Below are 25,203 nucleotides of genomic sequence, written 5' to 3' on the forward strand. Positions count from 1 at the left end.
ATTCTACTTTCATGATGAATTTCTTTCCTTCATGCCTATATCATATATTATATGCACATGTCTTGGAGAGGAGGATGCATTTATTTTCACTAGTTATTTACCGGGCCCCCGCCCCCGGGATGTCCAACCTTTTGGCATCTCTGGGCCACACTGGAAGAAGAGGAGTTGTCTTGGGCTACACATTAAATATATTGTGACATGTAATCACACAAAAAATCTCATAATATTTTAAGTAAATTTATGAGTTTGTTTGGGCCATATTCATAGCCATCCTGGGATGCACACAGCCCATGGGGCGCAGGTTGGATACCCCTTGGTGAGTGGACCAGACATGTTGGTAAAAAAGGATTTCCTAGCGGAACATAGGGAGGAATGACTAGAGTGAACAGCCTCTTCAATACAGAGAGAACATGGTGACCTATTTAATGCAAATACTGACCATTCAAAATTGTGCAGGGATGGACTCTAGCACCAAGACTTTTACTTAGAATTAATCAAAAGTTCAAAGATTAGAAGTGTTTGAATAAAATTTTTATATACTTAGGATGCTCTCGAAAGTTGAGTAAAAACTTTCTGTCTCTTACTTGAATAAACAGAGTTGATGCTACGTTTTTCTTTCTTTAGGGCAGTGAAACTTGTCACCATATCTGGCCCATGGTAGATTTTTAGTAAATGCCTCTGGGGCAAAATATGATTCACTATCACCACTTCTTAAACTTTTATTTACATTTATTAATGCTGAACTTATTCCTGGGCCATAAAGTTTTGTTTTTTCCAGGGTATCTTTGCTTCTGTGCAACTTCTTCTGGTTTAGGAACAATTTGCTCTTTTTCAGTAAGGATCATCTCCATGTGGCAGGGCAAGCTCCTGCTAGTCTCTCTGTGAGCTCCATAAATCCAGGGCCCATCTTGGGGTTTTGTTTACCTGGACATGCTCAACGACCCAAAAATCTGCATCAAAAACTTTAAGTTCAGCATTTCTCTCCATTTTTAAGCATGTACAGCAAAAATCCAGCACTCTTATTGGGTCACAGAACCCACATCCAGCCCTGCTGGTTGGCCTGGGCACACCTACTAACCCCCCTATGTAATGACAGAGCATTGTAATGTAATGTAATTTCTTCTGTAATTTTAGCGTTTTTCAGAGACTTAGTGGGTTTTGGATATGCATGCTTTAACAGATGCTCTTAAAGTGAACATGAAGATTTGAAATTCTTGATTTGTGTTATTTTGTGGGTTTTTCTGGGTCAGTTGAATACTGAACCATTTTCAGAGGTCATCTCAGGTGTCTAATGGGAAGGGGAAGCCATCTCCACCTTATTTTGCCAGAAGTCAATGAAGTATATTTTGAAACAAATTTTAGGACATGACCCGTTTCCTCTTCGGATGAGCAGGCTTTCCGGTCAGGAGGGAACACGCTGGGTGCAGAGCTGTCATTGCTCCGCCAGCTCCTCAGCCCCTCGCCGTCTACCCAGGACTCACCCATCGTTCTACTGCTGCATTGTTGGTAGCTGTGTGTTGACTCAAGCAAAAACTGAATTTCTAAAAGTAATGATTTTTGTCACTTAGAATATTAATTTTCTCATTTCAGAAAGTGGATGTCACCAGCAGGGCTGTGATGGAAATAATGACAAAAACAATTGAATACCTTCAACCCAATCCAGGTAAGAGGTCACTCACGTTCAGGGTATCCCTCAGGGTAACTGTTAACTCTCTTTTTGAGAGATATTTTAGGTTTGGTGCACTTCTGCTTCCTCTGCACACTTTTCTGGAGGTTCAGTGACTTCAAGTATAACACTTTGTGGTGTATCTAACAAACAACATTGTGTGGAAGGCTTGGGTGGCACATAATGTAGGATAGCTGCAAGGTGTTATTAATGGTACTTTAATTTTCAAAGGACTGTAACAAAAAATTGAAATAATACTACAATAAATAGTAATTCCTAGAAGGCATGAAAATATAGGATATTGAATAATTTCTCTGAAATACAGAAGGTTTTTGTTGTACAGCATCACCAAAGTCTTTGGAGGGATGTTTTTAATTCTGAGTGCTCTCCATGCATACCACAGATCAACATTTGTTCCTGCTAATGTTAGGCTCTAAGAGAAGGAAGTATAATGGAGATAATGGAACTCTACCTTGAAAAGAGAACCAGGCAGAGCTGGAGCAAGCTCTATAGGCATGAGGTGTGACAGAGCAAAGCAACCAGCATATCAGCCTCCTCCTCCCTACTCTTCCTGTGTAGCAGTTCGTAACTCAGAGCATAGAAACTTGAAGGCTGAATGTCTTTAAGTGAAATGCATTAATATTTTTAAAACTGCTTACTCTTGAGATTCGTTTCTTTGGGACTGGCAAGTTGAGATCTCAGTGTCTTTGGTGGTCCTAGGGAAGATGGTCCAGGCACTGTGCCAACCTCAGTGTGCTCTGATAATGAGCGTCAGTGGGAAGGAGACAAGAAAAGGGCAGGTGTTTGGTAAGAGCAAGCAGTTAAGCATAATAGGCTGTGCTGACTGGCTCTCTACTGCCTCCTGCTGTCGGCTGCAGTTTCACCCTTTGTTTACCTAAGAGCACAGCTGCTGTCTTGAAGATGAACAAACTGTGAGAGAATAATATTTCTATTTTTGTTTTTCTTCTTAAACTACATCAAATATGGGATTATTTTAAGAATTAAAATCTAGAAATAAATGTAGTGGTAAGCTATAGGAACCAGGCATTTAACTGACAGTGGACCAAATAGTTAGGAAATTAGGCAAAAAATAGCAAAAGTCAGGTTTCTGATTTTTACCCAGAGCCGTTTTCATGACCTTTATATTCCACAGAAATCACAGTATTGCAAGGACCCCTTAACTGTGTAGGTATTCCTTAGTATTTAAACAACTGTAATAAGTTGAGGTCTGGAAAGGTTGCTGCTCACCTGCCTCACCATAAGAAATGGTTATATAGGGACAAAAATGTTTGTCTTGATCTTTATGAAGAACTTTGAAGTGTCCTTTTTCTTAGGATTTATACATGAATTGTGCTAGTAACTCACTGCAGGGCTATGATAAACAGAGGGGAGGGGAAGAAAAACAGTATTTATTGAGCACTAATGCATCTTCAGTAGGGTGCAAGTTATATACATGACATAACTCTGAAAGTAACCATTTTCTTATGATTGCAAAAATAAAACACAGTTGAACAATTCATGGCATAGAAAAAGGATACATAGAAAATGTCCACTGTAGTGCAGAATCTCAGTGGGGACCCATCTGTGTTCCCAAGTACAATGAAATGATGCTCTGCTGTAGGTAGGTATAGTGCATTGACTGGGGTGCCCCCCAAAATTCAGGGCCACCCAGAACCTCAGAATGTGAGTTAATTTGGAAATAGGTATTGTTTTCAGCTATAATGAATGGTCTTGGGATTAACTCACCCTGGAGTTAGGGTAAGCCCTCAATCCAAGGACTGGTGTCCTTGTGAGACAAGAAGACACAGAGACAAGAGGAAGACAGCTGAGTGAAGGCGCAGGCAGGAATTGGAGCGATACTGCCCGAGCCAAGTAATGCCGGGAGCTCCCAGACGCTAGAAGAGGCAAGGGGGAGGGTCCTCCGAGAGAGCCTCTGGAAAGAACCAGCCCTGCTGACACTGTGATTTCAGGGCTACGGCCTCTTGAACTGTGAAAGAGTACATTTCTCTTGCTTTAATTTGTGATAATTTGTTATGGAAACACTAGAAAACCAATGCAGGAGGCTGGCTTTGTTTTATTTGGGAAAACTCAAGGGCCAGAGATTTTAAGAAACTTCCCCAAAGTTATACACCTAGGAGGGGGTGGAGCCAGGATTAGAACCCCAGTCTAACTGCTTCCTGAGCCCATGTACCTTAGGTTGATGATACTGCCTCTGAGAAGGATGGATTCAACTTCGTTTAGGTACAAAGGGTCATTTGCTTTTTGAGTGGTGCCACAGAAATTCTGAAAGGAATCAAATTGTGGGGTTGAGACTTATTTTTATTTTAATAAAAAGGAATGCAAGAAGAGGTAGTTGGGGAAGACTTGAGTTTTTAGGAAAGATAGTTTTAATAGAATGCCAAATGTGCTATGTAGTTGCCAGCATGTTAGCTTTATGGCTGTTGGAAACCAAGTGGATGTCAGCCATCAAGGAAAAGCCATCAATGAGGAATCCCAGGTTGGTTTCATAAAAGCAGGTATATTGTATATGAGCAGCCCAGATATATATATATATGCAAATAAATCACCCAGAATAGTCCAGAACAAAACAAAAGTTCATATACTCATTCTACAGAATTTGTATAATCTGTGCTTAATTGGTTTAGCATAGATATGATTTAGTTCCTCCATGAATTTCTCGCCTTGAGAGGAAACACTGGCTCTGGTGCCCTTCTGTCTAGTCAAGTCACTTGTTTAGAACCCAAGTGGCCTTGAGGAGGAGACCCGGGTATCTAGCACATAGTGAGAGGCACCCAGTTTGGGGGCATAAAAGAGCACAGAGAACATTCCCAAACTCATACAGTTTGCTAAATACTTGGACAGCCCAGCCTCTCAGCGGCCCCAGGGGCTGGTCGATCAGTATGGTTTGGTGGGCGCTTATCCTGAATAAACCTGTCTTGGGTCAGGAGAGAGGATGACTTCAAGTTGACAATGGACATGGCCAGCCGGTAGAATCAGTGGGAAGTAATGCTTTGAGAGTACTATGAGAGCAGCCTGTATTAGATTAATACTCTAGGATGCTTTCTGGTGTTCCTATCTTGTGATTGTGGATCAGACACATCTTTATATTCTTGAAAGTTAGTGTCTGTTGAAATGATGACCAAAGAGAGTTTGAATAATTTTCATGAATCCATTGATAATGCTCTGTGTAGGTCCCACATCCACTCTTACCCAGCTCCAGAGCAATATTTTTATTTTTAAAATTATTATGTGGTATTTGTTTTTTACAGAGCAATATTTTTTAAAGGGAAATCTGGTCAAATGTATTACTACCTTGCATAATACCCTTTAATGGCTTTTCATTGCTTTAAGGATTAAGTTGAAAATTTTTAACATGGCTTAAAAGGCCCTCCCTTCTCGGTCAGCCTTCCCTTTCTCTTCCACCTCGCCGGGCAACCGGTTCCCTCAGGTCCAGTGTAAAGGTTCCTCGCAAGTCTCCCTTGACCCCTGGCAACATTATGTTCCCCAGTCAGCGTCCCTGTCATGATTTCCTGGTGGTACATGCCGATTATTGTAATTGTGGGGAAGTGTGTGCTTTGGCTCGTCTTCCCAGGTAAGGACAGGATTGTGCCGGTTCCATCCACCACTGCGTGCCCAGCCTGCAGCTCAGGTCTGTCAGCCAGTGGCACTTGGGTATTTGAATAAATGAATTATAAAGCACAGTTGACAGTCCCTGCCTAATGTAATAAAATTGCTCTAATACCAAGGACAGAAAGGGAAATTCTTCCTTCTCCCTAAACCATCATCTTTACCCATGTAATCAACACTTATCAAATGCATTCACTTGCATGTGAAGACCAGTTCTAGAGGCGGTGCAGGTGGAAACAGGACTGAGACCCCCTGCTCTCTGGGGCTTCACAGTCTAACAGGCACAAGGTGCACACACTCTGAGGAGAGTGGCCCAGAGCGCTTCACAGCCAGCCCCTCCTGGAAATTCCTGCTAACTGATGAGGTGAGGAGCGTGAACGGGGTCACAGGGCCACAGGTGTGCACTGTGAAGCGGGGCTTTGGAGAACATGGAAGAGAGAGCTGTGGAGTCTTTCCCTTTGGACTGTGAAACTATTCTAACAGGAACAGCATAAGCCAGTACAAATTTCCAACTTGCTTAGATAAATAATTTGAACGTGAAAAGCACTGTGCACAAATTCCATCCTGTTGATTGTGAGCCCCGATTCTCATGGTATCTAAGAGCAAAGACCATCGCAGAAGATACAAACCAGGTTTCTTATTTGAGTATCTGATACATTGTGGGGGAAAATGCACTAAACAGCATTTTCCAGTAGAAATATGGTGCAAGCCATGTGTGTGATTTTGAATTTCCTAGGAGCCATATTAAAAAAGCAAAAAGAAAGGTAAAGTTCATTTTAATAATATATTTTATTTAACCTAATGTATCCAAAACATTAACCAACATTAAAAATTATTGAGAAGGTCTTTTTCTTGTACTGTGTTTTGAAATTCTGTGCACATTTTACCCTTACAGCCCATCTTGGTTTGGACTGGCCACATTTTAAATGCTCAATAGCCCCATGAGGCCAGTGGTTCCCACAAAAAAGAGCATAGAACTAGTTTTCACTTCAACCTATTATATTGGATATGTGCTTGATGCTAAGCTGCTTGGTGTTTGTACATTAGTGGTTGTTTTCCCACTAGAGAAATGGACTCTTGATTTTGGATCAGGGTATCTTTAAATTTGTTTGTCTTTTTGATCCTCCTGCAAATCTGTTTCCTGGCACTGCGGTGGAGATTTTCCCCATAAACAGAACAGTGGACACGGCCAGACTGGGCTGTGGTTCCTTCCCAGCCGTGGCGTGCTGGTTATGGCTGAAGCTTTCTCAGCTCGTACTGAAAAGTGATTCTGACCTTTAGGGCACAGTCCAATACAGATTTCCAGGACGTGAAGACAAAAAGCAGCTTGACCATGAAAAACATGGTGCATAGTAAGGGTTTGTTTCTCTGCAGAAATGCTTTCCCCTCCAATGCCTACGTGACCTGGCTTTCTCCAGCATGCCTGCGATTGGAGGAGTACATCGGGATCGTTAGATGCCTATTCAGAATTTTTCAATAATAAATTCAAACCTCACTTGTGGAATGTTGCCTGTGGGAGTAAAAGTTCGCTGTATTAATTTTAAAGTATCATATTAATCCTTGAAAGGTATTATATCAAAATTATTATACTTCTTTGCCACAGGCTTCCCTGTTAGTTATTTCATTCCAAAGATGAGTAAATAGAGTGATTATAAGATATTTGGTGGTGTTAGAATTGGAAATCAATATATACATTACTTGGCATTCATGTATTCAGATCCTTGGCTGCACAGCACAGCGAATGTGCTGTGTTTCCTTGAGGGCAGGACCTGAGTTGTGTTCGTTCTCTTGTCTTCTGGGGCTCTCAGCCCGGTGCTGGTACATCGTTTCCCTTACTGTGTCTACCGAACAGGAGCATAGAGGAATGTGTCCATCCTTTACTTAAGGAAGAGCATATTAAAGACAAAATTGTAAGGGAGGTGATATGTGGTATAATTCATGTACAATGTCAGCAATTTTCAACCTTTTCAATCTCATGGCACTCATAAACTAATTACTAAAATTCTGCAACAGATCAAAGATATATTTTTTACTGATCTAACAGCAAAAAACAAAACACCATATAGCTATTGTTGTGTTGGCTGTTGTCATTTTTTAAAAATTTGACAATCTAAGGGAAAAGAGGTCAATGCCCCTCTAAATAGTCAAGTACTGCATGTTTTAAAAATTCTTACAGCATGAAAATCACTGCTATAAGTAGTGAAAAGGCTGGAGGGTTTTTCTATTTTTACTACATCCTTGGGGAAAATATTGAAAGTTATTAAGTTCCCAATATATTTGAGACACTGTAAGTAATCCCCAGTTTTGAGTTGGCTGGAATTAGTGGATTAATAAAATTCATTCTTCGTGTCTCTAAAGATAGCTAAAGCCAAACCTTACTTAAAATGCAATTAAGCATACAAGAGTCATTGTGCATTTAAAGATATGCACAGATATGGAAAATTTAGTTCATGGAGTCTCACATTAGTAGTCCCAAGCTACTCGTACTCTGCTTGCATGTGCTGGTCCCTGTGTTCTCTCAGGTCCATTCTTCCTCTTATTCCTGCTGCAGCCTCAGGCCATTCAGTTTTTCCAGTGCTTCATGCTCTCTCCTGCATCAGGATTACGAATGGCTGAGCCCTCTTCCTGGAACGCCCCATCTGCCCCGTGTGTGACACCTGTCTTCTTACTCATCCTGCCCGCCTCAGCTACAAATCACCTCCTCTGAGAGGCATTCCAGAGCCCCTAAGTCAGCCCGCTCCAGCGTGGCATTCTCCGCCACAGATCTCTCCAGGCGTTCCCCATGTACCATACAACGGCAAGTCCTTGTCGTGAGTTACACGGCCAGACGATCGGACTTCGCACACTCAAGTACCCTCCTGCAGCCGGACCACCCGGGTCCTGCTGCCTCAATCCCTTCATCTCCAGGTCTTCGCAACGCCTTCACTGAGGTCTCTGCTCAAGTGTCGTTGTATTTGAGCAGTTTTCCTGGTCAAATATTTAAAACATTACCTCTCACCATTCTCCTAGTCCTTTCTCCATTTTATTTTTATTCATAGCACTTATCACTACTGAAATTTTTATTGTACTTTACTTTTTAAGGAGTGGCTTGTCTCTGCCAACTTACGGCAAGTGGCCTGAGTGTAGGACTATTGTTGGCACACTACAGTCAGAGAACCCTGTTCTTATCTTTTAATCTACTTATCATAATATTTACTTTCATGTGCCATTTTTATTTGTTCAGTGCACTGTATTCCTCCATTCTTACTGCCATTTTACATACTCCACATAGCAGCCAGCCTATTCCATGAAAGATGGGAATCGTATCTCATCACTCCTCTGCTTGTTATTCTGCCGTGCCTCCCACTGAGGTCGGCATAGGCTTTCTGACTACAGGGCTCTGCATGATTTGGCTCTTGATCTGCCCTCAGGACTGTGTTGTCCTCTGTCCACTCTCATTGGCTTCTTCTGTGAGCTTTAGTCAAGGTCAGCTTGTTCCTGCTTCAAGGTCTTTGCACAGAAGATCCTCTGCTTGGAATGCTCTTCTCCCTGATCCCATTGTGGCTTCTCCTTCTCCTCACTCCTTTCTGCCTCCCTACCCAGTCCTTCCCTGGCCACCCTACCTGAAAGAGCCTCTCTCCACTCCCATATCCCCCCCTATTATTCTGTCACCATTTGAAATGACCCTTTATTTCATCTTTTTAAAAAATTTATCATCTACTCATGACCCTTATTTCTCATATGGAACGCAGTCTCCACAAGGGTAAGGGCTTTCTCCCATTAACTGTCTCCAATATACAAATAGTGTCCTCAGTAAATATTTATTGAACGAATGCTGTTTATCACTCTTACTATATCATAAACTTATTGAATGAAGGACTATGTCTGTTTTGCTCATTCATGTATACCTGGTACCTAGCAGTGTTTGATATTTAATTCACTGAATGAGTGAATCAAATCATGTTAAGCATATTTAAACTTCACCATATAGGAGTAACTAACCTTTCAGGTAGAGTCATGAACTGCAGACTTGAACAGGCCAGGATCAGAGCTGTTATTTCTCTGTCTATAGTATACCTACTTGGTGTCCTGCACAATGAATACATATCACAGGTCCACTCTATGCTAAGACTGAAAATATGTTTGAAACATGAGACAGTGAGGAGCACTTGGCACAGTGCCTGACACTATGTAGGGGCTTAAGAGATGTCACTCAAAATTCACTTCCCAGTAGCTTGCAGCCCTACCTGTAGGCATCCCAGGTGCTTACCCAGCTACTCCTCCACAGGTAAGGTCTCCAGGGAAAGTTACGATGGTGCCAAGCACCCACCTGCCATCTGCTCTGAAAACCTGATGAAGCAAAAGCTCATTATGTTAGTACACAGAGGGTGTGTGCTTTTTCAAATTGTAGTGACCGTTTTATGTGCCTGTGGTGTAACTGCCTGCTTTTCCAGAGTGCACTGTGAGGTCTGTTTTGGTGCCTGGCCAACACCCCCGTGTGGAGGTGGGAGATGTTCACTGTCCCATCTCACGGGTGCTATGAATCAATGTCTTAAAATAGCTCCCGCTGCTTCCTACTCAACAGGGGATGAAAGCTTTGTCACCTTGGAGGGAGGTGTTATATAAATAGCATTATTTGGGTTGAGGGTAGCATGATCTAGCACTGAAGTTACATATTTATATGTCAGTGGGAAAACCTTTCTCCTCTTCTTTCTCAATCCCCTCTAATATTTTTCAAAAGAAACTGCAGCAGTTTGAGGAAATTTACCTCAGTCCTCATTATTACATAAATCGTCTGCATCCTTTAATAATTGTTAGTGTGCAAGGCCAGTAAAATGTTGTTCATAGTTCAGGAAGCAGCAAAGCATTCCTTTTAGACTTGCAGATGGTCTGAGATTTCATCTGAAAAAATCGGGCCATTTTACACAGTCATCATAGGTTGCTAGTGTGAAATATATGCTAAAATGGTATTTATTGCATGCATTTTGTTTCAAGCATTAAACCCCAAATCTAATTTAGTGTGATTTGGGGATCTATGCTAATATTCCAATTGGAATCTCTATACTAAAATTTGCAAATTTAGTTTAAATAATTCACAATTAAATTTTTACTCTAGCTAAAGACATCATTGAGCTTTGATAGATGATAAAGAAGTAAGTAGTGTTACAGTTGTTGGGGGCCATTTCGATGAAATGGCTATCAATAACAGTTTTCTCTGCCAAAAGGGGTCAAAAGGAGAAAAGAAGTATTTATTTAGTGCTTTGATTGCATTCATGGCTTCATTTCACCATCACAATTCTTTCAGTAAGTGTTGTTACCTCTCACAATCAGGAACGCTGAGGCTGAGAAGGAGCAAGCACCTTCTCTTCCCTGCAGAGCTGGTGAGCAGCAGAGCAGGGGTTTGAATCCTGTCCTGTGTTCTGCCTTTGTTTGCAGGCGCCCTTTTGTTAATTAGTGGGAAATGGTAATAGAGTCTGTCACAGGAGAATGAAGTTCTAATTTTTTTTATCTTCAAAAAGACACTGCAATGATACATTTAAATGCAACTTTGGTCTTCTAAATTTTAACCATGCTTGTTCACAGTGTTTGTTGTATTTAGTTATTAGTTATCCCTAATGAAATTTGATAACTTTCCACAGAAGGGAGAATAAGCTACTTTTTATTTTCTTTTAAATATCTGTTGGGTCTTTTTTTTTAAATCTTCTTTTTGTAAATACTCATCACCAGGAACCAAATCAGTAGGCAATGGCCTGGCTGTAGAATTCATTCTTGTAGACATAAAAACAAAGAAAAGGAGGGTTTAAAAATGAATAAAGTGAAAAGTTTTACATAAGGGTTTTAAAGTAGGACTTAGTGGTTTTGATCTCAGCAGTGGTTTTACGAAGAATGAGTTTCATTGGCTTTGAAAATTTACACTAAGGTTTGGATAGACACCATCTACTCATGTGCAAATGACCCCGTCCACTTATCCCAGTGGATTCTAACACATGTGTGAGAGAGATGTTTGGATTTGAAAGGCATTACAGAAATCAGGTAAGCCCGTCTCCTGTGTTCGAGGTGAGGAAGCAGAGATCAAGAGAGGTTACGCAGTGCGCCCAAGGTCACGCCGAAGGAATGACCGCCTGCGCCAGTCTCCTCGCTCGCTCGGTGCAGTTCTCACCCTGCTTCCTGAGTCGCAGCACCTCTCACACTCCTCCTCCTCTGCCTTCTCAAATGCCCAAGTGTGAATACAACTAAAGCTCTATACTTTCTTGCTGACAATCCTAGTTTGACTATTTTAATAAAGAGGTAGTGAAGGAATGAGAGCTAGGGTGTCTTTCTGAGACAAGAGCAGGCTTTCGACACAACTAGAATTCTAATTCTGCTCAGTTTTTAGTGTTTATGTGTCCTCGGACAAGTTACATCATTTCTCTGTATTTCATTTTCCTTCTCTGTGTAACGGAGAAACCAAACCTGCCTCTTGTGTCATGGGAGGATTAAAGAGATGATGTATGTGAATTACACATTGTAGATAGTTAATGGTGGTAGCTATGGGATGCGACATGGTCTTGATCTTCAGTTTTTCAAGGATATCTCAGGGTTCCTTCTCAGTTTTTAAACAAAATGATAGCACTTATAGAAACTAGTACAAATTATTAAGCATTGGTCTGCTAGAGGTCTCTGCTCTTTTGGTCTACTAGGTTTGGTTTCCGTAAGGTAGGTAGAGATGACAAATGAAATAAGTTTCTAAAAGCAGTGAAAGGCTTTCCAGAAAATTGTTTCTATGTCTTTGGTCTTCTCTGATAGATGATCAGTTCATTAGGTTTCTCCTAACAGAACACAAAGATGTGACTTTGCTCTGGTTACGTGTTCTGCCTGATTGTGCGAGGCCGCTTCCCAAACACCCCTGTTGTGATCATGTAGGGCGGGGAATAGGGTGAGGTGCGGAAGGGAAGATTCAGTGCTCACCCCTGCCTTCCTCCAGCACTGAATGCCCAATTTTACCAGCTCTGTGCCCTCCACCACCCACTCTGTGCGTAGATTCTGTGCCAAGCCTCTCATTCCACTTACCAGTTAGGAGGTTGGGAAGGTTTTAGGAGCTCTCTGCCAAGAAAGGAGGGAAAGCGCAAGATGTGATGGAAGGAAATGCTAGTATACAAGTACCTGTTCAGAGATTCACAGAAACCAATTTCTTGATCATCATACTTAACAATGATGTATCTGAGTGGTGTATATATGATTACACTCTGCTATTCTCTATACTTCTCCATATTTTGAGGTATTTTCTTTTTTTTAATTGAAGAACTATAATATTACTTAGCTACTGCAGATGAGAAATTGATTGTAATAAAATGCCCCACAAGCTGGGGTTTAAACAGTGGTATGCTGCTCAAAGTTTAACAACTATCTGGAAGAGCAGGGTAGGCTGCATACTGAGGTCTGTCCAGAAAGTATCCAGCCATGTGCTATGAAAAATAGACATTTATTGAAGAAGATACAAGAAACATTGCACATAGCACAATGACACCTCAATTCTCCTTCAAAGAAGTTACCGTGGGGCCTCACATAGTTCTCCCAATCATCATCAGCTGCCCTATCTTATTTTCCTGAATCTCAATCAGGACCTGAAATCTCTTCCCTTTCAAAGGTGATTTTAGTTTTGGGAAAAGCCAGAAGTCACAGGGCACCAAATCTATGCTGTAGTGGGGCTGAGTCACCTGGGTGATTTGGTGTTTTGCCAAAAAAACTCTGCATGAGATGTGATGCATGAGCAGGTGCATAGTTGTGATGAAGCTGCCAATCACCAGTTGCCCACACCTGTGGGCTTCTGAATCATCCCAGTAGTTTCTAAGGAGGAACGTTCAAGCTTAATGCAAAATTTGATCCAGATTCATTGCTCTCCTCATTCAGTCATTTTGAATGTGACAGCCACACAGGATACATGGTCACTCAACGGTGTCTACCGCCTCCACCGACTAGTACGGTGAAGTCATCATTGTTCACACATGCGCATTCCAGTCCACTCTTCTTGGCTGCCAGGTTACATTGATATCATGCAGACCATTCTTGCTATATTAACAGTGGCTTGACTTTTTCCAGACAGACCTCGTATATTAAGGACATGGAGGCTCAGGGAAATTGGAAAATCTGTCCAGGTTCTTATAAGTTAAGACAAAGGCAGGATTCAGACACAGGTCCAGTGCCTGTTCTCTTTCCCAACCTTTCAAATCCTGTGAGAATAAAACTTGCAGGTGGAAACCCCCACATCCATAGACCCAAAGGAAAACATTTGAAATCTTTGTCTAAAGGCCTTTACCAGTGGCTGGTAAATATACCTGGTATATATCAGAATCCCTTAGAAAATGATTTTAAAACAGATTTGAGGTCCCAACCTATGTTGTGCTGATTTAGGATACACTGAACTGTGGATAAGCAAGTCTGGGCATTGGAGCCACACCTTTTATTGGTTCTGAATAATGAGTCTCCTTGAGTCAGTCAGTGTAATGATTTTCAAATTTTCCTCTGCAGCCCAGTCCTTTGCACTGAGACTCATGTATTCTAGTGCCTTACCTGACTCTGACAGGATGTTTAGGCATCTAAAACTTAACGTGTTCCAGCTAAACTCTTCGTTTTCACGATCAGCTCATAACTGGTCTTCCTGTAGTATTTCCCATTATAGTGAATGCAGCTTGTATTCATTCTTCTACTTTCTCAGGCCTGAAACCATTTGGTCATCTTTGATGCCTCCCTTTGTCCCATACCCCACATCCAGTCTGTCAGTAAATTCTGTCAGCTCTGCATTCAAATCATCCAAAATCAGACCACTCTCTTCTGAGCCGCCACCATCTTTAGCCCGGATTATTAGAAGAGGCACCTACTGGCCTCCCTGCTTTCGTTCTTACCCCCTATAATCTATTCTACATGTGAGTCCTTTTCACTGTAAGTCTGATCATGTTATTTTTTCTCCTCAGTGCCCTTTGATGTGTCCCCGTGTCATTAAAAATAGGACTCAAAGTCTTTAAGTTGGTGACAAGGCCCTTAACTTGTAAGAACTTGGACATATTCTCCAGTCTCCCTGTACCTCTACATCCTCAATACATGTGTGTGGCCCATTCCTCTCTCTACAAAAGGGAATGACACAACCAGAACCACAGGGTGGTTGCTGTTATGAAGATTAAGTTTTAATTGTTTATATAAAGCTCCCAGCTTATGCTTAACACTAATTAAAGGCTAATTCCCACTACCAGATATAAAACCATGAGAAGAAGAAGAAAACTTTCGTAGAATTTTATTTCATCTTGATTTGGGGGGGGGGGTAGGTTTCATTCTCTACTTCCTATTGTCTAATGGCCTGACCTTCAGGATTACAGATGTTTCCTTCTTTATTACGGCTGAATAATATTCCTCTATATGAGAGGGAACTCCCAAACCCTGGAATTATCTTTTGGAGGGCAGGCCCCTTGTAGTACAGGATTCTCCCACTAGGTGAGTGTTCTAGAAACCCATTTGTATTGGTGTACCAGTTGGTAGTGGAATTTTTTTGAAGACTCTTAATGTGTTTGCCCACTTCATCATGGGTGATATAGGAGCACACCTGGCCACACTGCTCTCAGTGTTTAGCAATTTTTGACCAAAAATGGCCTGACACCCATGCCCCACTCTCCCCATTCACCCGATCTCGTCCCAAGCAACTATTTTTTTTGTTTCCCTGATTTAAAGTCCTCAAAGGGAAACATTTTGCTGATGTGGAAGCGGCAAAACACAAAATGGCAGAAGCACTAAAAGGCATCAAAATTGACAAATTCAAAAACTGTTTTGAGCAGTGGAGAAAACATCTCGATAGGTATATTGTATCAAATGGAGAGTGCTTTGAAGATAATTGAAGTTTAAGCATCTAAGAATAAATACACAATTTTTTTATAAATCTGTTTTTTGGGGGTCCTCCCTTGTATTTTTTTTTTTAGGGATAGTGCTTTTTTTGACCAATTTTAAGAAATCTTTGCATACTCTACAGGTCATGAATATGTTCTCCTGTATCATTTTCTAAAAGTTGTACTGTATTTACTTCCATAGTTAGAGTTGCAGTCTACCTGGAACTGATTTTGGGGTATGAGTATGAGATACAGTGATGAGTCGAGAGTCAGTGTTTTTCCTTATGGAATCTGGATGACGCAGTACTAATTTTGAAGGAATCAATCATTTTAAAAGCTCCTCTGGTGATTCCAATGAGCAGCCCACTATTGTCCTAACATCCCAGGTGCCTCTTTTCTTTCTCCTCAGTCATCTGGCCCTGTTAATTCTGTCCTCAAAGGACCCTACAGTTCATCTCTTTTTCTTCCTCTCTTCGGACTCCTCTATTACAGTGCTCGCATAACTGGCCTGCCTGCCTCTAGTGTCCTCATACTTTGTGGAAGCCCCTTCCCACTTTCCCTATATTGATAATAGGAATATTTTCCCAAACCTAAACATGATTTAATTTGAATTAAAACTCTTTGAAAGGTCTCAATCTTAAATAAGTCTGTCAGAAACGTTTGATGGGAGTCGTCTACAAAATAGAATATAAGCTCCTTAGCACGACATTGAAGGCCCTTCACAACTGGTTGGTTCCAACTTTGTGACCCCTTCACCTAAGCCACAGGCCCTTTGACATCTCCAATACTCCAGGCACTTCCATGTGCCTTTCCCTTCGTCCCCAGATGCCTGGGATGTCCTTTCCCACTGCCCTGCCTTTACCACCTACTCTTGAGCACAGCTTTCACATCACCCATTTCGTGAGCCTCACCAGCCTTACTCTTCTAGGCGAATGCATTGCCCTTTCCTGTCCTGCAGATACATCATGGCCTTGTCCACAGTATGGCCCACATGTGCCTCCCATTGCAGTGAGTGCTTTCTATTCTTCAACTAGACAAGAAGCTCATTGAGAACAGAGGCTGGTCTCTGTTTCTCTCAGAATCTCCCTAGGTTTTTCTCTTTCACATAGTAGGTGCTTAAGAAATACTTGTTATATTCATTTTTTCACATAAAAAAAGCTTTAAAAAGCAGATATTTGGTAGAAACTGATTCAGTCAGGCAGAGCAAATTCAGAATTTTTCTGCATGGGGTGGATACCATATTGTTTCCATTGTGACTTATTTATTCATTCTCATTAATTTGATCTTTTTTATCCCTTGATCTAGGGCTCATAATTTAGCTTGAGAATCCTTTTTTGTTGGGGGAATTGAAAGCCTATTTCCTGATTATGGGAGGTGGTGTGATAAGTTTCTTATCATTTTCACATAAAGCAGTTTCTCATGGCGTCATTGGGAGATGAATTGCTTGCTTCTAAAGAGTCAGTATTAATAACAGTGAATGGAAAGTGGAATTCCACTCTTCTCTGCACTTTAAGAAAGGGATTCCAGAGAAATGAAAAGGCCCAGCAGCCTTAGACTTCTTAAAATCTTGTCTGTGCAGGGGCTGCGAGCAGGCCAGATTGCCATCAGCAGGACCTGATCATCCTGTCAGATCACAGAACTAGTGTGTAATGAGATTTTATCAGCAGCCTGGAGCTCCATTTCAGAGCACAAGAAGAGGTCATTGTGCTTTTACACAGGGAAGTCTTTTTGCAAGAATTTGAAAAAATGATGTATGCAGAAGAACTTTATTAAAAATTTAAACTTCAAAATGAAACTGTTCAGCGCACAATTAATAATTAAGTGCCTGCTATACACTCGGCCCTATGCTCGAATTCAGCAGGATGCAGTTTCTCAACTTGTAGCAGATACAGACGTGCAGAAAAGAGAGAATTAAATTATTATGTGAGATATGATCCATGTATGCACAGAGCACAGTGGAGGCATAGAATGAGGGAAGGGGTCATTAATGCTTCAACGCAGGGGAGGTAAGGGGTGGCGGGGAAAGGCTGTAGAAGAGGCGTGCCTGGCGTTGTGTGGGGCAGGCAGGCAGAGGGACGGTTCGAGCAACTTCAGGAAGCTGCGGAAAGTTTCCTAAGGCGGAAGGCCAGGGCATGCTTTCTTTGAGAAGTCTTGTATCTTGGAAGAATCATCCTAAATAAGAGAACTTGGAAGAGTTTTAAGAGTATTCCAACTGCCTCTCTTTTTCTCAACTCTTTGTATATGGAGAACCTGAGACTCATAGTTACTTAACTCATAGAAAATCACACCACAAACTTGCTGGGATGTCTGTCAGTCATAGAAATAACTAACACTTACGGAATATTTATCATGTGCCAGCATTATGTCATTCATTATGTCATTTAATACTTATATCAACCTAACTCAGTGAGGGAGAGGTACCAGTTTACAGATGAGGCGACTGAGCTCCAGAATCACCCAGCAATAAATGGATCCAGGATTTGGACTCAGGCAGCCTAACTCCAGAGTCTGTGTCTTAATCCTATTTTGTTAAACTGCTTCTCCTTCCTGAACCCTTTCTACAATGAGCAGCTAACTCCTACCTACAGTTACTCTCTTTTATGAATATCCCAAAAGCATAGATTTGTAGGGTTGAAATATTTACGTTTTATTGACTCACTTCAGAGCTCTATCAAGGATAGATCATAATTTTTTTGTCAGTTAAAATATTAGATCATCAAACACTGTATCAGTCCGGGTTTAATCAGGGCAGCAAAGCCATTGTGGATATTATGAAATGAGATTTACTATAGGAATTAGAGTTTGTACAGTTGTAGGAAGATCTGCGTAACCAGAGGCAAAACAAACAAACAAACTGGAGCTGAAGAACCAGAGACAGGTTTCCTCCCAGCCCTGACCCAGGTAAATGAACTTAGGAATCTGGAAAGTAGGCAGTTTGCACTGCTGGGGCAGGACTGCAAAGGGCAGTGGTGGGGAAGGGTATGAAGGGTTGTTGGCTCTTCAAAGTTACTGTTACAGAGCCGGCCACTGGTGTTCTGGAACAGCTGTGGGGTTCGATCGCCTGCCACCAACAGGCATGGCTCCCAAGGCAAGAGCTTGGAAGAGAAGGGGTAATTTAAAGGTTATACAGATTTAGAATAATGCCATGTAGATTTCTGCCATTAAGTCCCACTCCCTTTAAAAAAACACCCAAAAACAAATAGCCCTGCCTCATTCTTCCTTGCCAGACCAGTTTCAGAATATGCCACTCAGTACCATCTTTCAGAAAATCAGAAGTCTGCAGCTCAGCATTCCTGGTCACAGTTCAGCTCCAAACATCTCTCACGTGCCCATGTGCTTAGCCAGGCAGGTCCCCGCAGCTCTGCCAGCTCTGTCCCTGTCTTCCCCTGACCTCCAGGCGGACCTCCAGACCTCCAGGCAGCCCCTTCAGACACCATGTTTCTCGGCCGGCTCTAATTTAAATGCTCGGCTCAGAACTTCCTCCATAACCCAACATCCAGCTCTTCCTATGGCTCCTTAGTGTCTGCCATTTTTGTCAGCTCCCCAGGGGCTTTGACCCTCTTTTGGCTGCCATCTTCAGTCAGGGCAAGAGTTTCCAGTCACACAGAGGCATCCGGGGTGGGCCTCCCCCCCGCAGCTCGTGCAGATGCTGTATGAACACCACGCCCTACCCTTGCTCTGTCAGGAGAAACTCTCACAGTCAAGTACACCATTTGCAGCTTCTGCAGCTCCTTCCGGGTGGTTAATCTGCCTTAGTTATGTAGTGTGTCTTAAATGCTGTACTTCCTGCTTTTTGGGCATTCTTTCCCCTCACCCCCTGTACCTTTTTTCAGTATTTGGGGGATTTCCCCTATTTTCAGGAGACCCATGCTCTGTGCCCCATTACATTAATATCTTTGAAAGTTTGCAGCCAAAGGTCTGTGGGGGGCCTGGGATCACCGTTGGTCAGCAGAATCAGCATTTGAGAAGAAGAGCTGGACACAGAGTAGGGATAAGCGAGGGCAGATGAGACCCATCTGTGCCTCTGCATCTGCCTCTCACCTCTTCTAACCAGTGTTAAGGCTGCTGCTTCACCTTTACCTCCCAAATCTTGCACAGCCTCACTTTGGACCAATCTAGCTGTGGAACATATGGGGAAGGGATTCTGGGAAATGTAGTTGACAATGGAGGACGCCAGCACGGATGCTTACGCACAAAAAGGAGAACGTGGAAGGGGGGGAAAGGAGTGCTTTCCCCTTTCCCCTATCTCCAGCGCCTATCGTGCTCGCGTTAGTAACTTGTTTGCTCTTTGTCATTGAATACTGATAACAAACTTGTGAATAAGATTTTTTTTTTTTTAGAGATACACAGCTAAAAAGATTTAGAGCCTGATTTTTACCTCTGTTTGTATAAGCCCAAAGCTCACATTTATTTCAACACACTATGCTGCTTTCCATGAAAGACAAGACCAGTTTTCCCGTTTGTTCACTTGGATTCAGAAATAAAAATTTTAAAAACTGAGATTTAGCAGAAGTGCTGAGTTTTCGGCATCCCCAGCTTGTTAGCACATTAGATAAGCAGCCTTGGGAGAGACGAGCAGTGACTCACACAGACACCACTTCTAGGTCAGAGGGAAAGGAGTGCGTGGGCAGGGCACAGAGAACTTCTGTTTTACTCTCAGCAGAGCTTCGATTCCCTTAGGCTGTGCCCAGAATTAGAAAGCTCGTCAGGAATTATGATAGAGTTGGAAGATGATTTTACTTTGAGCTTTGGCTGCCCATTTGTCTTCCTTAAAAGATAGCATTGACTTTGAGGCCAAAACAGAAACTACCACTTTTAGCAGAAGAAAAAGCATTCGGAGCCCTTCCTTAGGATAGATTAGCCATTTATGGTCATACTAATTTTACTTTCTGTTCTTTAAATTACCGGATACATTTCCTTCCAGCAATTAACTACATGTGGATTCATCAAGCCCTTTTCTTCGATGGCATTCTCTGATGGCATTTCACCTGTTAATCCTTACTAACTTCTCTCTTCCCGGCCAGTTCTCTTTGTACCAGTGAACACAGTTTTAGTAGAGTTTTTGGTTGAAAGACCCTCAAGGTTAGAGCAATGCCCAGATTGTCAAGATACTATGAATAATGTTTATCCAGCTCAGCCACTAAGTTAGATATACTGGGGGAAAAGGAAATGGGAAATATTTTAAATTTAGTTTTTATAATAGAAATAGCACATGTACATATTACTAAAAATATAGTTTTACAAAAATAATTATTTTTCATTTTTTTAACTTCTTGTGTATAGTTTTCTAATTCTTTTCCAAATCCTCTGCCACACATATGAATTTTCTCTCAATACACTGAAGATTGTCAGGCATTCATCATCTTGGAGATATCTACTGCTGAATTCCGGATTGGTTGCTGTCTTAATTTGGGTTCCTCCAGAATTAAACCATAAAGCAAGGATTTGAGCAAAGTGGTTGATTTGGGAGGTGATTCCAGGAAACCCTGTTGGAGAAGTAGGGCAGGAGAGGAGGCAATAAATGAGATATTGCAGAGCAAGGTACAGTGGTGGACAAGTGTAACCTGAATCCCCCTGGGGGACATGGGGAGCATATAGCTCCCTTAGAGCTCGTGGTTCTCTGAGCTGCACGTGTCTGGTTATGTGTAGTATCAGCGACAGTTGGCCTCAGTGCCTGATGCACCATGACAGGCCTGAGATCTCCGTTTTTCATCTGTTTCACCTCTTTCCTTACATTGGATCCCTTTTTGTAGATTCCATACCTGTCCTTTTTCTTGATGTATACCTTCATTTTGGTAGAATGCCTCTTCTATTAGCTTGAGAAGAAAAATAAGACCTTTCTGTGCATTTGGAAATATGACTATTCTACTTTTATACTTCACTGATAATTTGAATATAGCATGATAGTTGATTTTATCTAAGAAACATTGCTCCATTGTTTTCTGAGAAATTTCTCATGTTCATGGTTTTCTTATATTCGATGACCTTCTAATTTTTTATCTTTTATACGTAACCTGTGTTTTTCGTCTTTGAAAGTTTTCAGGAATTTGTTTGTCCCCAGTTATATGAAATTTCCTATTAATAGTTCTTAGCATAGACCCTTTCACCCATAGTGCTGGACATTCCATAGATCCTTTCAATCTGGCAACACACATTCATTATTTCGGGGAAATTTTCTTGAACTTTTAAAAAGAACTTCTCTTTCTATTTCTATTTTCATCCTTCCTTTTTTGGAACTTCCATTATTTAGCCTGTAGACATGGATTGATGCTGATGTTATACTTGCTTTCTGATGTTTTTATCCTTTTTTTTTAAATTCTGCTTTTGGGATTTGCTTCAACCTTGTCATCTGTGCTTCCATTAATTGTTAAATTATATATTTTACTTAAATTCATATTTAAACTTAAATTATCTTTTAATTGTTAAGTGTTCTTCACTGTCTTTTTTTGTTTTATGGATAAAAGTATGTTAGACACATGAGAATATTAATGATAATTATTTTTACCCTCCCTCAATTGTTTCCTATAATTTCCTTGTTTATTTTAGTTCTCTCGTGTTACAACCTTTCTTCAGAATCTGGTGACAGCGGCTGTCATTTTCCGCCTAGGTCTAGGCCTGCAAAGCTGTGTGTCAGCGGGGGGCGGAGCCTGGATGATGTCGTTTACTAGCTGTAATGGCTTCAGTCTAGGGTGGTCATCCTGGGGTCGCTGCATTGGGTACTTGCAGCGGTGTCTTCAGGTCTCTTCTCCTGGAATGGTTGTAGTCCCCGGCAAACAGTCGTGTAGTCCCCTGCCCAGAGGGTATAAACCTGGCTGCCAGTTCTCTGGGGGATGAGTGGAGGAAGCAGACTGGCAGGTCGTCCAGGTCACTGTGTAGGTGGGCCCTCACGTCCTGTTTTCAGAACGGAATCTCACCCTCAGCAGGGTCAAGTGTCTTCTCTTTTAAAAAATTCTGCTTGGTGGGCACTCCTTTTATTCAACAAAATAAACAAATTTTCTAGTTCTCTGTTAGCTTCAAAAAGCTCTCAGCCATGTGAGCTAAAGGATACGAGCAGAGTCTCATGGGAACTACTGCCATGATAGTACAGTCGTTTCCAAGACACACATTCCTTCATTCTGATTTTCCTCAGCAGATGTGTGTTAAGCATCTGTGGGCACAGCTTTGTGCTAGCCCTCTCTGGGAGACAGGCAGGGCAACACACCCGCATCCTGCCCTCATGGACCAGGGCAGACACTGCTGTCAGGAGGCTGTTTCTGCAGTAAACCTATGGGGTGTGGTGGGGGGGGGGCACGTGAATTAGGCTCGTGAAAGTGGGAAAGTAAAGGTGGGGGCATAGTCAGAGAGCTTGTAACAATTTGTAAGAAAGAGTAAAGCTGTGGAGGGTGGGAGGAAAGAGAGGAGAGAAGGCAGAGAAGGAAGAGAAGAGGGGGTCCTGGGTGATGCATCCAACTCGGCGAAGCCACACAGGCTGAGACCATGTTACAGGAAGTCTAGTCTGTTACCTTTGTATTTTTAGGCTTATTCTCTGTTTCTTTAAAGTACTGCTTTTAAAAATCACTTTAAAATGATTATGCTAACACTTAAAAATTGTTAATACTAAGGTCTGATTTTTTTTTCAGGAACACAGAAGTTTTACTAATCCAGGATTCTTAATAGATATTAATGAGTTTGTGAATTAATTTAAAAGCAGTCTCTTTAAATGTGTGGCTAATTAGGTATTTTAGATGATTTGCAGAAATAAACTAATAGAATATGGTTTTCTTCCCCCTTCTTATTAAATTATGGAATATATTCAAGGCTTTCTTAAGTAATTAGTAGAACACTAACACTCTCCATAATTGAACAACTTTCAAAACAATCAATTTAAAAATCAGCCGTACTATGTTAAAACCATTATAATTACTTCTGGTAATTACTCACCAGAAGACAGCTCTTAATAGAACCAAGATATTAAAACAGACCAACAACTAACTTTCGTAAAAGGAATCAGTCTGGAGTAGAGTGTAATACTGTCAACACAAGATTTGAAGGGATTAACCATCATGTGTGGTTTCATTACTCTTTCTTTGATCTACACTTGCCTCCTTTCCTTCTCTTCATTTGGTACTTCTTATTGTCTACTGTTTGTTTATTTCACTTTTATTTGTGCTGTTGTTACTCCTTCTCTGTGCTCCCCCAGTACCTTGTGCATGTTAGCTATTGTTGCGTGCTTTTGTTGCCACTGTTTATTTCACCGATGCTTCACTATCCTGTGAGTGCCTTAAGGGCAGGGACTGTGTCTTTCCTGGATCTCAGATATGGGTTATTGTAGAAAAGCCTTTGAAAATATACTCTGATGATACTGCCTTCTCAAAAACATGTGGCATTTTCAATTTTTGAAGTTTAACATGACTAATACACTTTTCTGTGAAAAATAAAGAAAATGTGAATTTTACATTTTTTCCAGTTACCACCAGGCTTTGCATATTGCTTTTAACCTGACTAACTTAGTCACTATGTGATTCTAAGCTTAAAGATACTTCCCTCCGGAATTTTTCTTTGCGATGCGCACCTCCACAGACTAGGGTGATGCTGTACTTCCGTGACTCACTCTAATCCCCTGAATAATGTTCAGTACATGAATTTCACTCTCATTCTTTTGAAATAGACACTACTCTCGGTTCAGTATAAGTTTCGCAAAGGCCGGGACTATAGCTGTTTTGTTCATTGTAATATGCCTGATGCAAACCTGGGAGAGGGTCTTCTCATGGTAACTCTCCTCATCACCAGTCTCAACCTTTGAAGCTGAAAGTTGACATGAACGCCTGTTTGAAACAGACGTTCAAGATTCAATGCCAGGTGCTGGATGCTGGAATTGCCTTTAGCTGTGATTTGTCTCAGGGGCTTCTATGCTGATGGGACCTAGGCACAGTCCTAAGTTAATGTATCATCTTATCTCTCATAATTAACCTGAGGAACCCAGTATCCTAGCATCAAGCAAGTCCTTGGCTTTACCAGCGTATTAATAAAACAGTTTCTTCCACTAAAACTGTAATTGCTTTCTAGGCATCTTCTTCTTATAAAAATAAAAGCAGGAAAGAAATTGAAATGCTGTCTTTGTGGCACAGAACTAATTTCCGATGCAGTTATGTGCTAGAGAAGTGATTAAGTGTTTTTAATGAACACAGTATTTCTGTCCTTTGTGGGTCTGTTTACTGTCAGAATTTTAGTTGAGAAGTGATTTTGAAAATAGTTGTTTTATACACGGTGTAAGCGAAACATGGCATACAGCCCACACTGCAAGAATTAATTAATTTTCTACTTTAGTCCATGGACCCCTAGGCATGATGTACAAAGTTAGAATTCTAATACTTAGAAATCGTATAGCCCCGTAGTTTTCAGAGTGCTTTCCATGGGGCCCCGCAGCGCCACAGAGGCACTGCCCGGATGGCCACAAGGAGGGAAGGGTGGGAAAGGCCCTGGCAGATGGGAGGAGCATGTGAGGAGGACAGTCTTACCCCAGAGAGCTTCACCTTCTCTCAGTTCCTCGTAAGATTTGAGAGAAAGGGAGAGTTTAGCGATTTAAAAAATATATGTCTATGTCTGTGTCTGTGTCTATGTCTGTGTCTGTCTGCATCTCTATCTACCTGTGGGCAAATCTCCTCATATTACAGATGAAGACACTGAACTGGGAAGGTAAAGGGGCAGTTTTCAGTAGCCAGGCTGGCTGATAGGCGGGTTAAAGCCTGATTCTTCAGCCAGCTCTGTTTCTGCTCTATTACTTTGCCTACTTTGAAAGCCTGTTTTTTTGTGTGTGTGTGTGTTTTTTTTTTTTTTTGCCTTCAGCTTCCAGAGCTAAACTCAGCATGATCAACACTATGTCAAAAATCCGCGGCCAGGAGAAAGGGCCAGGCTATCCTCAGGCGGAAGCACTGCTCGCGGAGGCCATGCTCAAGTTTGGAAGGGAGCTCGGGGACGATTGCAACTTCGGTAATGAGCGCTTTCTCATGTTTTAATTCTTTTGTTTGTCTGTGGGGATTTTAGTGACAGTAAGAAACTCTATGAAATTATTAAAACCACTTTATATTTTGATTCTCAGTG

The 25,203-nt window shown here is 41.6% G+C and overlaps 1 protein-coding gene across 1 annotated transcript in view; it reads left to right on the forward strand.

Annotated features, from left to right (window-relative positions):
- SH3GL2 (SH3 domain containing GRB2 like 2, endophilin A1) overlaps positions 1-25,203 on the forward strand; it is a 194,985-nt gene that overhangs the window by 159,766 nt on the left and 10,016 nt on the right. The window contains exons 3-4 of the mRNA XM_054583188.1: positions 1,591-1,663; positions 24,949-25,092. Coding sequence (XP_054439163.1) covers positions 1,591-1,663; positions 24,949-25,092 — 217 coding nt within the window. The remainder of the gene's footprint in view (positions 1-1,590; positions 1,664-24,948; positions 25,093-25,203) is intronic.

Source organism: Pteronotus mesoamericanus, unplaced genomic scaffold (genome assembly GCF_021234165.1).
Source record: "Pteronotus mesoamericanus isolate MK-2021 breed Mesoamerican mustached bat unplaced genomic scaffold, CSHL_Meso_final contig_73, whole genome shotgun sequence".
NCBI classification, from domain to species: domain Eukaryota; kingdom Metazoa; phylum Chordata; class Mammalia; order Chiroptera; family Mormoopidae; genus Pteronotus; species Pteronotus mesoamericanus.